This window comes from Pleurodeles waltl, chromosome 1_2 (assembly GCF_031143425.1).
Source record: "Pleurodeles waltl isolate 20211129_DDA chromosome 1_2, aPleWal1.hap1.20221129, whole genome shotgun sequence".
NCBI classification, from domain to species: Eukaryota; Metazoa; Chordata; class Amphibia; order Caudata; family Salamandridae; genus Pleurodeles; species Pleurodeles waltl.
This window is the reverse complement of record NC_090437.1, coordinates 343,296,672-343,311,236: the sequence shown is the minus strand read 5'-3', so window position 1 is coordinate 343,311,236 and position 14,565 is coordinate 343,296,672. Positions and strand designations below refer to the sequence as shown.

General features: G+C 42.9%; 1 protein-coding gene across 1 annotated transcript in view; it reads left to right on the top strand.

Annotated features, from left to right (window-relative positions):
• Positions 1–14,565, top strand: part of CNTLN (centlein) — a 1,263,565-nt gene that overhangs the window by 354,269 nt on the left and 894,731 nt on the right. Inside the window, exon 9 of the mRNA XM_069239496.1 lies at positions 12,143–12,319. Within this exon, the coding sequence (XP_069095597.1) occupies positions 12,143–12,319 (177 nt within the window). The remainder of the gene's footprint in view (positions 1–12,142; positions 12,320–14,565) is intronic.

Below are 14,565 nucleotides of genomic sequence, written 5' to 3'. Positions count from 1 at the left end.
TCTGAGTTCGTACCAGATATGAAAAAGAGTGCACATTATTAACAGCTTTGTTTTCACCCTTTCGGTGTTGTTACACCTCAATGCTTGAGCTTTAAAAAACAAACAAAAAAAACAAATCGGCACTAGGCTGTTTAAGCCCATTTACCTGTTTGCTGGTGTTGCGCGTCCATGAAAGCTATATTTGTTTGGCATATTCAGCCCTATGTGTTGGTGCAAACCCTGCATCAGTCTGTCATTGCAGTCTGAATACATAATGAAAAATGTGGAGACGTTTTCTGTTTTTTTTAGCAAATGCGTTAAGTATTGTTTTGCATTTCTCAAACGGACAACCATAAATTCTGAAATGCTATCCATGGACAAGTTATCCTGACTTTCTGGAGTCTGGCAATAGCAGATATGTTTGGATTTTTCCGAAGAATGTGGTCTGCACAATCAATTATGTAAAATGGGTGCATATCACAAAATTGTAGCAAAGTAACTGTTTATGATCTATTAACTTGATACCAGATTTAATACTTGTAAAAACTGCATATGTCTAATTCTGTACGACAAAAATAAAATACTGGTGCAGGCCTTCATTTTCGTGACTGGCTGGCCAGTAGAACACTCTGAACATGTTTTATAAGATTTTTAGCAATGCAATTTGTCCCAGAGTATGGTACTTCTCTGAAGCCTCCGTCATGCAGTAGCCTGAAAAGTTCTCACTATTTATATTTAAATGACTGCATTTACCATGATACCTTGGGGCTATTTTCCACTTGAATGCAAGGCAGTGTGCTCCCTTTTTCTTTTTGGATGTCTAAATGACGGGTCCCGTGAGCCTCTTGATGATGAGCACTAGCGATGCACCTGTGCGCCTACTGAGTGGTATAAAAACCTGTGAAGACGTTTGCCGGCATTTCAAGCGACCCCTTCAGTTACATACGCTCTCTGCTGATGACGGCCGAAAGCCAGAAACACGTGTCCAGAGATACGGCACTCGCTGCACCTACCTTAGGTGAAAGACTTTCTACAGCGATACAGCACTTGCTGCACCTACTTAGGGTGAATACTTTTTTTGAAACATTCTCACTATTTATATTTAAATGACTGCATTTACCATGATTTTCCACTTGAATGCAAGGCAGTGTGCTCCCTTTTTCTTTTTGGATGCAGTAGCCTATGCCTGCCAAGACTAGACACCTGTCTTTGATTCTGTGGGTCTCCTGAAGCTATGGGTACCACACAAGTATATGATTTTCTTTGGTTAGGGTGCCCAAAGTGCCACAGGTGCTAAACTACGTGCAGTTAGTACATTTTGTTAATTTGGAAATTAGTTGCAAGCAAAATGTAGGTTTCAGGTCTTTGTCTTTTGGTCAATCATTTTACCTCTGGACTGTATGGAAACATATTGCACAGTATCCTTTTAATCTCTGTTGGACCTGGCCCTTTTTGCAGGGTCATCCCCAAATAGTTTGCCTTCCTCCTATTTTTTCTGACCTCTTGTTGGCTCTACGTCTCTGAGCACTTTATCACTGCTGATCAGTGCTAAGGTGAAGGTGCTCTACCTTCTGAAGATGGTCTTCCTGTGCTGAGAGCAGGAGAGGCGGGGCACCCCTGCATTTGTGAAGGCAGTGCCCTGGCCTCACACAAAGGGCTTGTTTACTCCCCCAGGAGGAGAGAGGGGACATTCCTAGAACTAGTTGGAACTGGTTGGAACCTCTTTTCCCCTTTTATTGTGAAAGCTTGTGCAAAACTGAGTATAAGGACAGGGGGTTTTCCCCATGTTAGAGAAACATTCTTGTACTACTGAACTGGACACAGGATGATGCTGGAGGGCGTTTCCTGGAACCGCCTTGGACTGCCACTGCTGTGCTGACTTGTGACCTGCTGGGTCACTAGGTGGAACTGCCATTGCCTGCACCCTTTGTGCTGGCCTGCTTGCTTGGGCCCAGCCACCCTCTGCTCCCTCTCACTGTCTCCAGGGGCTGGATGGTGTGCCCCCTGTGCCCCTGCAGCTTTTCTCTGTTCCGAAGTGGTGTAGGAAGAGCACTTTGTGGTGGCTGATCACAGAGCTTTGTTTTGTGGAGCAGAAGCTCCAAGAGAAGTGCGTTCTGAATCCTTCTCCCGGCTGCATGAGGAAAAACACCTCCGCGACCTGGGGGTGTTGATGAAATCTGCAGGAGGTCGAAGCACGCCACTCATCGGTGCCCCCGGGGCAAGATCACTGCTGCAGCCCGGGACGCTTGCGCACTAGATCGGGTGTGGGCGTGTGAAGAAGCAGCAGCAAAAGGAAAGGTTACCTCATTGGAGGTCCCTTCCACTCGCTGGACCTCCCCAGGTCCTATATTGCGGGAGCATTGCACTTGCGGAGGTGGGGAAGGAGAACGTGTAGTTCCCCCGAGGTGCGAGAAGTTGCGTGAGCCGCTGTTTCCCTCACCAAGCGGCGAGGAAGCCTCAGCGGAGGCCCTACCCGGCAGAGAGGGAGTAGTAAGGTGAGCCCTGTCCGATGAGAGGGCACCCCACAAGCAGGACCCGGGGAGTTGAGGGACAATCCCTCTTCTCAGATTGCTGCATGAGGAGCAGGTGAGCTCTGTACCCTTGTAGGTCACAGAGACCTCTTTCAGCCTGCCTACCCAAAGCCCTCGCCTCCCCCCTGCTCCCTCACCCCCCACGAGAGCCAGTTGTGGCCTTCAGGGGCGACTGGGGGCTTTTTGGAAGTTTGTGGCTAATGGGTGTAGATCTACCCATTGGAAAGGAGGGTGTGTGTGATTTCCCCCCTCCCTTACACTCTGTGGGACGGCTTGCTGGGCGCAAAGGGGCCCTCGACAGAGACCCCGTCCCCCATGTAGCCGGTTAGGGCTCCATTTATTGTGAAAGGAACGCTTGAGGCCCTTTGTGGCCCCAGGTGCTTGGCCTATAAACAGGCAGGGAATGCTTCATTTCTATTGGTATTTCAGATGTGTGGTGACATTTGTGCAGTATCATTTCTACTGTACATTCATGATCCTGTTTAACCTTGTTGGTGATGTGTTTTCCATGAAATGTGCATTCCTGATGTGGTGACATTTGCGCAATATAATTTCTACTGTGTACATTTATGATGCCATTTGACCTTTCAGGTGGTATGTGTTTTCCATGATATGTGCATTCCTAGTGATATTGTTTTCCTGACTACTGCCTATGTTGCAGAATAACCAGTATCCTATGTGTTTCATGTGACTACTGCTGGCTTGTGCGGACTGCTAGTAACTGAGTAATGTTCTGACAACTGCTTGTGTAGCATGGCATTACTGGCATGTTGTGTTTGGTCTAATAAGGTTGCGTACAATACAGTTCATTTTTATATAAGTTGGTGTTGTTTGCTTTGTGGGGGGACAGTGCATTGTGTGTGCTGTTTGTGTTGTGCCATCGCTTTACACATTGCCTCTGGGATAGGCCTGAATGCTCGTGCCAACGTACCAAGGGGGTGAGCAGGGGTTATCCTGGATGTGTAACTCCCTCGCCCTGACTAGAGAGGGCGGGTTCTGCCTGGCTTAGTTGCATACCCTAGACAACCAGAACGCCCCGTTTCTAACACTCTACTTATTAGATTTTTATAGTTGGGTGCCAGATTTCCTTCACCGTGAATGGCCGATCTGACAAAGTGTTCAGTAATACATTTGTCAGTTTTCAACATTTGTTTTCCCAAAACATGGTAATTTCCTTCAGTTTTCCTCACACAAGAACATATCCCTCTCAATGCTGTACACAAATCTGTGTTCTCCTAGGTCTTCTGAGTTTTGAGTTATCAAACATGGGTGGGTTTTCCCTGCGGTTCAGCATGAGTCCAGACAGAGACGAGGGACTGTTTTTGTTGTGGGTGATTCATTGAGGGATGTCTGCAGTGTTTGGGTTGCAGGGTTGGCTGGCGCACAGGAAAATTCACCAACACTAGAAATTTCTGATAAGCAGACACTCATGCAAATCCATAGGGATATGGCTTGCATGAACCCGGAATCCCCTACAAATATCAAATTAAAAGTTTAAAAAAAAAAAAAAAAAAAAAAAAAGTTCTCCTCTTTTCTGTGACAGTAAACTCCAGAACTACAGGCACATGGCTTTGACAGTTGGCTGAATTATCCAGTACTCCAGAGTTCTCACAATAAAAATGGATCCCAAAACGTGTAGGTGGGCAAACTGCATTGGCTAGAAATAGATCCAAATTGTGGCCATGTGAAAACCACCTTTGACACTGTATTGACTTAACTGCATATTTAGCTCATTTCTGTTGGTTGCGATTGGCTCACCCACACATGTAAGGTACTGTTTTTATTGGTAGCTGTGTGGGAAAACAAGGTGGTGGAAGTTTTGATTTCCAGCGCACATTCCAGAAGCTTCTGTCACTAAGATGTAAAGAAATCCTTTTTTTTAACAGTGTTTGACATGTGAAGATAATTTTTGGAATGAAAATGTTGCGACTTCTTCGCAAGCAACACATCTCAGCACTTCTCTATTGTCTGGTGTTCAGAAGACCTCAGACCCAGGCTTGTGTTTATGTTCTCTTCCCTCCCCCCCCACCCCCCTCCCAAGTGAGATGGCAAGCGGTAGCATTTTTTTCTGAGGCTTCTGGCTGGGGAACAGGTGTGCATGTGCATGTGTATGTTCCTCAGAACGGAGCAAGGCACAGTTTGCATTTTTTGGAGGATTTAAAATAAATAAATATCTAAACCGCATCCTGTTCCTTGCTGGGGAACAAAACTATGCTTTGCTCCAGAAAAGAGTCAGACACTGTTTTGTTTTCTTTAGCTGAAGAAAATCCAAACGCATTATGGTCACCCTGTTAGGGCACAGATACACAGCTCCTTTCTCCCCCAGTGCTTTTCTTGGACAGAAACGATTTGGGAAAGGAAGGAGCTATCTGAAATTGATTTAGATAGTAGTGTTTAGAAAGGATGAACTAGGAGCAATCCTAGTCAAAACTGTTCCAATCCCAATCTCCTGGTTCTTTTCTTCTCTTGGCAGGTTGGAAGGGGTGGTGAGAGTGAGGATGGGAAGAGCTAGACTGCTCCACCCACTTACACTACTAGCTCCCTCCTTTCACCAGCATAATAAAGTGGTAAGAGCTGGTGGATATGGCTAAAAGGGGGTGGGGAGGGGAGATGGTGTAAGGCAGTAATAACGCCTCCCGTAGACCCACCCGCCATCTCAATCACTTGATGAACCTGGGAGCAAAGAGGCCTAAAAATCAGTGAAACAAATACGGAGTGAGAATTCCAAGTCAAATATTTTATAAAGCACACAGCGGTGTGAGACTAATCCAAAAAGGTCACAAGGGTTTTATACCCTTTTGATATATCTCTCCCCATGAACAGAGCTAATCAGGGCATTTTTACCCAGCATAAGGAAATGGGGTTTTTCAAACCTTTATCCACTCATTAATTCACAATTCTTTAGCTATATTTGGGCATGACATTATGAAACGTACAACTGTTACAAAGCAGCAGAATGACACATAAACATACAACTCATGATTTCCGTCATTTTTCAAGGCCTTGCAGTTACTGCAAGATCAGCAAAAGTCAGTAGTCCTGTGAAGGTCCTGCAAGTTGCTTATTAAGCATTGCAAAACCGAACCCAAAACAAAACTGCATCCAAAGGAAGGGGGAGGGAATCCTTCCCAGGACCATCTCATGCATGTGTGATGTAACTAGGGATGTCACACATCTATTAATGAGAGGGCCTGGAAGTGAGCACTGTGCACCCTCATTCTGGATTTTGCCAGTTCCCAGAAATTACTTCCCTCTTCCTCCAGACCAAGAAGGAGTTTATCCCCTTTCAGGGGGGACAAAAATAACATAAAACAATAGTTGCCAGACGTGGGGTTTCACCATTTGACATATTCATAGTTGTATAAGAGCACTCGGGGGAACCCTTTCATGATGGATGCATTCATCAGTAATCACTATCTTACATACAGCATTCTTATACTGTCCCCTTCTTAGTTCCACCATTTCTAATTCGGGGATGTGGTGATTCATTTAAAGTCTTCACTAGCTTCCTTTATGTCTTTTAACAGTTCTTGGCTAAAACAATCTATGAGACATAATTATGTATTTCATTTGTGACCATGGTACTTCCTTGACACCCTACGTTAGGCCTAACTTAAATTGGTATCTCCTACCATTACTCACTTGTAAGGACGCACATTCAAGAATCAGCACCTAAACCCTGTAGCCTACCTTTTGCTGAGTATTTTGATCAACGGATTCCCGTTTGAACCTTCTCAGGTTATTAGAGGGGAAAAATCTTGTTCAGTTCTTAGCTTCAAGAGATGTCAATTTTTCCTGAAAAGTTATGGAGCCCTTAAGTGTAAGGGGATTACAGTCACTTTCTTTCCCCTAAGCAACCGGAAGCACCCATCAAATGAGGTAACTGATACCATTGCATAGTCAGTTGAGCTGTGTATCCTTTTTGCTGCAAATGTGAAACACCATTGACCAAGCATACGTTATGTGCTCCCTTAAAATTCAAAACCTGTTGACGTTGGATATCAGTTGTGTCTTAGATATACATGTTTGGGTACCCAAATCATTATCATCATCATTCTTATCTAGTTAATTTCCATTGTGCCTTTGGCATATCTTGGCAATAGTCACTACCTACAGTAAACTGTTTGCTGGTATTTGAGCAATCCTTGGAATATGTTAAATCCAACAAACCTTGAAGGTTATAGGATGATCTTCTCCAAAAATAACTATTTTAAACATTTCAACTAAATAAATATAATCTCCCACAAAGGAAAGGTAACTCCACTGTCTAAAATTATCACACTTTTTAAAAATATTAATAGAGCCAGACCATACTTGGTCTAGCCCCCTTAACAATTGAATCCAACAATATTAAAAAAAAGGCTGCTAGACAAACCTGCAATAGCATAGGTTATATTAAGGAAGCAGCTATCACCATTGGCTTTGTCAAGGAAAAAAATTCAACATCCACCAGAGAGTAAATTTTGGAAATCTTTGGTATTCGTGTGAAGCATTTAACGAAAGTTAAAATAACCATTGGGAGCTCTAGGCGAACAGCATTCTTAGAAGCTTCCTGGTTGCATAAAAATGACATTACTATACTATTCCAATAGATTACACAGAATTTAACACAGCCAATATGTGGACTGCAGCAACATAGGAAAGTAGACATTAGTGCAACTGATATTGAGTGCTCACTGATCACAAGCTATTCCAAAAGTAATTGGTTAAGGGATATCTTCATCTGCATGGCAACAACATATTTTGTTCTCAAAATGGATATTGTAAGCATGGCACCATATTTTACGCATAAAACTAAGTAATGGCAGGGTGCTGCAAATGTAATGATAATTTTCTCCTCAATAGTATCAAGAAGCTCCCAAGAAGTTACAGTCCTTCGATTAATGAGTAGCTGTGCCATTTTGAGTCAAAAATTTTTAGTTTACTGCAGTGTAAGTAGATTATTAATCTCCATATTGAACAGTAATCTGTCCGTTTGTCCATTGCCACTTGGTAGTTATAGTTAAGTCAGCGTTTCCATAGGAAATTCATTTTTTCTTTTGTTAATAACTTTGCCACAGTTTAACAAAACTTTCTAAAAAAAACTGCTCTCTTTATGCCTGGTTTATAATGCATGGAAAGTTTCAGGGTGATCCGACAAGGGGGGAGGAGGGGTGAAAAAGTGAGTGGTGATCCCAAAAAGCAAAATCCCCATTTATATTCCATAGACTTTTTTTAAACACCAGATATTTGAGGAAGACAGATCTTGGTCCAGAAAGCATGCGTTTTGTGATTTGGTATAAATCTGTTCAGTAGTTCTTGAGATATTGAGTCTAAAAAATATTGGTAAATTTGGGTGTGTTTTTTTTTTTTCGAGGGGCAAATGAAGTCTACTGATTGATCCAGGGGTCTTTTTTCCCTCTTCGGCCAAATCGCTCCCACATGTGACTCTGTTCCACGAGAACAAGCCCTTTGATATGCTGCCTGCATCTTGAAGAAAAATGTTGCAGGCAGCCCTGTTCTCAGTTGATTCCCATGGGATTGTAACATAAGAAAATAAAGAAATGCCACCCCTCCAAACAAAAGCCTCAGTTGACCCCATGGGATAGCAACATAAAACACAAGAAAGAAATGGCTGCCCCTCTCAAGGTTGAGTGCCGCCCTCAGAATACCATGCCCCAGGGGCCAATTTGATTTAAAAAAAAAAAAAAAAAATGGAGGTGGCACGCAGAATCCCTCCCCGAGCCTGTATGTATAGGTGAAAAAAAAACTGATCAGGGGTAAGGAGGCGCTCAGCTCTCCTTCCTAAGCCTTAAAAGCCCACGTGGACCCCATTCCCCAGGACTACCTCTTGTACTCTGTCATGGGGAAGCCCAACTCAGGACCACAGTAGTTTCCCTGCCAGCAGGGGCAGGGAAAATGTCAGCTCTCACCTTACAAGAGCATATTCAAAGCTCCCACCTGGTGGGAGCTAACTTTTCTTGGCCACAGGAATGCTGTAAGAGAAACTCCGACTGCTCCCAACTGTTGGGAGCAAAAACACAAAAAGCTGCTCTTGCCAGATGGGAGCAGTGATGGCTCCTGATGCACCGATTATGAGTAGGGAGCTGGAGCTCCCCAAGCGGCCCCTAACATAGTGTTTGGTGGGTTCTCCGGGTAGGCTCTGGGACATCCTCCTAAAAGCAGAGAAGATCGTGGGCGACGGGTCCCCAGGCCACTACAGGCTTGTAGACGGGGGTGCACCCCATGCTTCGTTAAAATAAAAGAAGGCCCTGGGGGATGGGGTCCTTGGAGCCCATAGAGGGAAGGAGGGCTGCATGCCCCCTCCTGTTAAAATGTTTTTGCCTGGTGGATGGGATCTCTGGGACCACTGTTGGCTGGGGTAGGGGTTACCTGTCTCCTTAAATGCCCCAGTGAATGAGGTCTCCAAGGCCCCTTGTTGACTGTGCCCCCCTCCCCCTTTATAATTATATTTTGACCCCAGATGATGGGATCCTTGGGACCACTATTGGCTCAGAAATTGGGGCGTCTAGCTCTCCTCTCCTTCATAAAAAAGCCCTAGGAGATGGGGCCCCTTGGGCCCAGAGTGGCTTGGAAAGGGGCGGCTGTGTGCCACTCTCCCCTTAGGAAAAAAACAAACAAAGGCCTAGGTTTTTGATGGTACCAGGGCCCAAAGTAGATATGGGAGGGGTCATGGGCCCACTCCCCAAAAAATGATCATGGGCCCACTCCCCAAAAAATGATCATGGGCCTGAAGTGATTTTGGGAGGTGAGTTGGACACAGGGCCTGACCACAGGCCAGGGCCTGCAGCCTACACCCCCTGTGCACTGCAGAAGGTTGTGTGCTGTGGGGGTTGGTTTTACATATAAGAGTAAGATATTACATTATTTTAAAAAAAAATAGAAATTCACTGAAGGAATCAAAGATTAAAGTGACAATATATTGAGGTGAAAATTTCAGTGATAACATGTTTTAAACCAAAAAACATTGAAACTCACCAGTCGTAGTTATCTGTAGTAAGTGTAAGTCATGCGTTAAAGTAACTATAACTTGCACCCTCGCCATGCACAGCTAACTTCTCCACCTATGACATCAATCATGACAAGTTCTTATAACACTATTGATAACATCACTGCAGCATTTAAAATAACATCATTAATGAGAACACTGTGTATGGCTAAGGTATAGTCTTGTTGAACAGTCCAATTTTTAAAATTTCTTTTTGGATGGAGCTACTACAACATATTTAATTTTGTAATTTTTTGGTTTTCCAGATTTTGTGAAAAAACTTCATACATTCAAAATGTTATCCTTCAGCACATGAAAGTTTTTTTAAGAAAACTGGATTCCACTGTTCTCTGCTCCCATGAAAATTCCCTTTTTTGTTTTTGTCAGTTATGAGGCTTTGCGGCTTGGTAATTCTTAGTCTTTGGATAAAGGATAACTGTAAACATGTATAAAACTGTTCACCCAAGACAAGTATCTAATCGTTGAAAGATAACTGAATATACCTGCATCGATAAATTTGACCTGGGCAATCCAATGTGGTCCTTCTATTTAACATTGCCTTGATTTTGTATTCTAAGAGAGCTATTAGTTAAAGCCACATATCATCTTGGGTAGGGAAACAGTAAACCATATTGCTTTATTTTTCTAATATTTTTATATGCTTATGACATTGATGTAGATGTTAAAAGTTGTACATAAAGTAAACTGAGCAATGAACCAAAATACTGAGCTTGGTGACTCAGAGTTACTTTACAATAATCAGTGGGTGTGAATAAAAGGATAAGGGGGAAGGACATCTTTATATAGCTAGGCACAAAACTGAAACGTCTTGGCTCTATTCTTTGTTAATTGTGTATTAGACTTCGGCAGGGATTGGCTCTTGTAGTTGTGATTGAGTCTGAGGGTTTCTTAAAGGTATTTTAATATTCAGCTTTGTAGCCAATGCAATATACTTAGAGCAGAATAGCGGCTTGCTGGTGGAGCCAATGCATATGGATTTAATGTTCATGTACCACTGTCTGTCCTCCCAATACCTCTACTGTCACTTTACATCATCTTACAATACAATACTTCTACTACCATTGTGTCTCCTTCCATAAGCCCTGCAATTGTACTTCCTTTTGCAGAAGGCATAATTGTATTGTAAAGATAATGGTGAAGATGTAGTAACCAGAAGAGATCACGGTAAACGGTATTGGTTGGATTCCGACGTTATCTATATGTTCATTTACTGTGTTCAGAAAAGATTGCTGTGTGCTCTGTTTTGAGGAGAAAGAAGGAACACGGTTATTATCTGACTTTGAATCCTTCTAAATGAGAAAACAATGGCTCGTTTAGTTGGACTGAAGTCTGCTGCTGATGTGTAGTGTTCTGTAGGATGCCGCCAGTGGTACCAAGCTTTTATGCACTTTGGAGCTGCAAAGCTTGATAGACACAAGAGTGTTGGTGAAAAAGCTAAAGGCTATGGAACTAGGTGTAAAGGTTCCAGGGTCGTAGCTGAGCATCATATTTTTATGTGGATGTCAGGAATGCTACTGTGGTGAAGGCTGCTTTTTAAATAAGATTAGGAATGCAGGAGGTTGCGTCAATCAAGACCTGGATATTTAAATAGTATTAACCACTGATACCTCTGAGCCTTCCATGAGGTGGACATAGGGATTTGATGTGCCTGACCCATGACTGAGTTTCTGTAAAGTGAAAAAAATCATTCTGCTGCTCAAGCATGTATTGCAAAATGTACTTGTCTCCAACCTTTTTCGGTCAAGTGCACAAGTGCTCTGGCCTGTTGTAATCTTTCTGTGGGCTTTTAACCACGTCCACCGCATGCTCATTGTTGTCACTCGTTCATGGGCTTGCCTTTCAAAAATCCTTTGTTATCAGTGGTAAATACTTTTTGTCCCTCTTTGGGGCAGTTTTGTTACCGCCTTGGCCATCGACTCAGTTACATGGATAATTGCATGTTTGCGATACATTTGACTGCAAGCGAACTTCTTTTTCCTTTTCTGCCTCTCCTTCGTGCTCATTCTAATGGCGGCCGTGGCGCTTTGAATCGGCTTGCTTATGTCAACCGTTTTACTTTTCAGTCCAGTTAGGAATACACAACACTGAAAGCTCTTACTCAAGCAAACGTGAGACCCATTGCATTGCAAATGCTTGTTAACTTGAGGTGCGTGATTTTGCAGCTTTCAGGATTGTGGTTGTAATAATAAAGGTGACCGAGCATAATGTTTGCCTGAAATAGCGAGCTCACACATGAGATTAACAAAAAGGGCCCATTTCTAAATTCGGGAATTATTTATCATATGTTGATTCACAAGAAATGAATGGTATCCCGGTGTTAATGAGTTGAATGACAATGTGACATCTCATAAGTTATGTAATGAACCTCTGTGTGTACACCCTTAAAATTAATTGTAAAGTCATTAAGGCTTTCGAGTTACTCTTGAATTTTAAAGGCGTGCACTGGTTAACAACAGAAAAAGGGCTTCCAAAAGCTACAAGTGTGAAAATAGTAATCGGTTCACAAATACTACAATCATTAAATGTAGCGCATTTAATCGAATCAATGTTGTAGAACTTCAAATAGGACTCTGACTCATCACTTTTGTTAAGAACATACACATTTTCATCTGTTTCCATGCAGCTCTACAACGAACTTAATGCTGGCTATGAGGCACTGAAATCCAGTGAGACTCAACTCAGGCAAAGCCACACGTCTCTCAAAGATCAGCTCTTACAAAAAGAGCAACAGATTAGTCAACTACAAGTACAGCTACAAGAGGCCCTTGATGCCTTACATCCTCCTGATACTGTGGAACAGGTAGAATTCAATGCATTTCTGTTTAAATACACTCATGTATGTTCAATGTATATTGACGTTACTCTTCTTCTTCCTGCTTTTTGATTTTTAGGCTCTTTATAGCCAGATGCATACATTACTGCAGTTACTTTGCACTATAAAAAAACTGACTTGCCTTTATATTGATTATCCATTTGCTTAACATGATCGGATGCAATGTTCATTCTGTTAATACGTACCATAGTAATGTACTCTAATGCACAGTAGATGAAGAGCCCTTCAACCATGCTGTAGTACACACCATATACACCATGGGGGCATTGCAACACCAGGTCACATGGCTATATTAAGCCATCCGGAAACACATGGGAGCCTCTCAGACACACCTTCTTCAAATATGAGAGGAGGACCCTGCATGATCCTTACATGACACCAAATGGAACATTGCCCTAGAATCCCCCCAGCATATCTCTTGCAAACAACGGTTCAAGAATATTCAGTACATGGTACTTCACAAGGCCTATCTTACACCTGTCAAACTAAACTGTAAATTCCTTGTGGCACACCTTACATGACCTTGATGCCAATCTCTAACCGTCGACCTGCAACATATGTTGTGTTCCTCCCCCATCATAACCCGCTATCTGCTCACGGTACACGATATCCTAGCAACTGTAACTGAGCTAGTTATGCTGAACACCTGGGAAGAAACAGCCCTGTGTATATATAAATGAGAAAAGAACCATAAACTGCAAGCCGGTTTTGCAAATCTCACCCTTGCTGTTAGCTAAACAAACCCTTGCCTTGAACTGGACAGTCCCTCAACCCCCACTGTTCCGTTGGGGGGAGGTGGAGTGCACCACCCTACACTGGGAAGAAGCCTGAAAGCTCCGTAAATGACACGCAGCAGCAGCTTGGTAAAATGACACAAGAGGACCCCCTTCCCACAAAAGCCCTTCCCATTATTTTTTCTTGGAACTGATATCCTCCACTTTATCCCCATGCTCACTCAAATTCCATTGCAAATTCCCTCACCCCGTTTTCTTGCAGTGGGAGGATTTAGCTGACCATATGACTACTCCAGAAGTCTCAGTCCCCCACACACCCTCAGAGACCACCTTCCCACTTATCACCTCATCTTTGAGCTCCTTCCTTTCATTCGCGCTCATGCCATTACCTAGTTATCCCCCCACTTTGCCACTTCTCTCATCCCCTCCTTTAGTTTTATTAGTTGTTCAGAGGTCCACACACAATGTCAAACAGCACAGGGGCCCTAAGACAAACCGAACCTGGCCCTACGAAACGAAAATGGACCTTCTATGCATGATACCTCTGCACAAGGGCAAGCCACACTACTACGTCACATAGATCTGTCTGTTAACCTATTGAAATGTGAGAACTGGTACTGTTGCCTTGTATGAAAAATGCATATATTACTTTCCTAATTGGTTCACCTTACTCCAGCAGTCGAACTGTCATAGAATCACATACTTGAATCATTCCCTGTTGTCGAGATGGGAAGTCCCCGGTACCTTAACAAAGCAATATAATTGATAAGCAGAGACCAAAAAAGCACCAGACCTTTCAATTTAGTAGCATATCATAGTCATTATTTAAAAAAGGACTAAACTTAAGGCTTAACCAATCAAGCTGCACCACCCTGTAGAACATTCCTGTGAGATGCTCCAGTCCCTTAGATTTTGTACTGCATGTTAGGCAGGGGAATCTCCACTGAGCTCTACTCAGTTTAACCTGTTGTAGACTTATTCTGCAGAGAATATGGAAGTTGTATCTCTCCTTATGTGCACAGAGATGTTCTTATTCCGATACATCTGTGTTTGTCTTGCTCAAAATCTGACTCTAGCATGTCCGAAAAAGCAAAAAAAAGCCTATTCAGAGGCTGTGCTACCTGTGGTAAAAAGAAGCTTTACTCTGATGACTCTCATGAGGAATGTCATTACTGCCTTTATCCATCCCATAAAGTAAAGGACTGAAAGATTCACGTACCTTCTGTACCGAATCTCCAAAGGACTGTGAGGGTAGCCTGCTGTTATGGTTCCAAAAGATGTAGGAAGTTGGCTCTGTATATACTATCTCGAAGTGAGAGATAGTGTGCACAGGGTCTAAGTGTTCCCCTTAGAGGTTGATAGTGGCAAAATTAGATAATTCTAATGCTCTATTTTGTGGTAGTGTGGTTGAGCAGTAGGTTTATCAGAAGGTAGTGTTAAGAATTTGTTGTACACACACAGGCAATAAATGAGGAATAC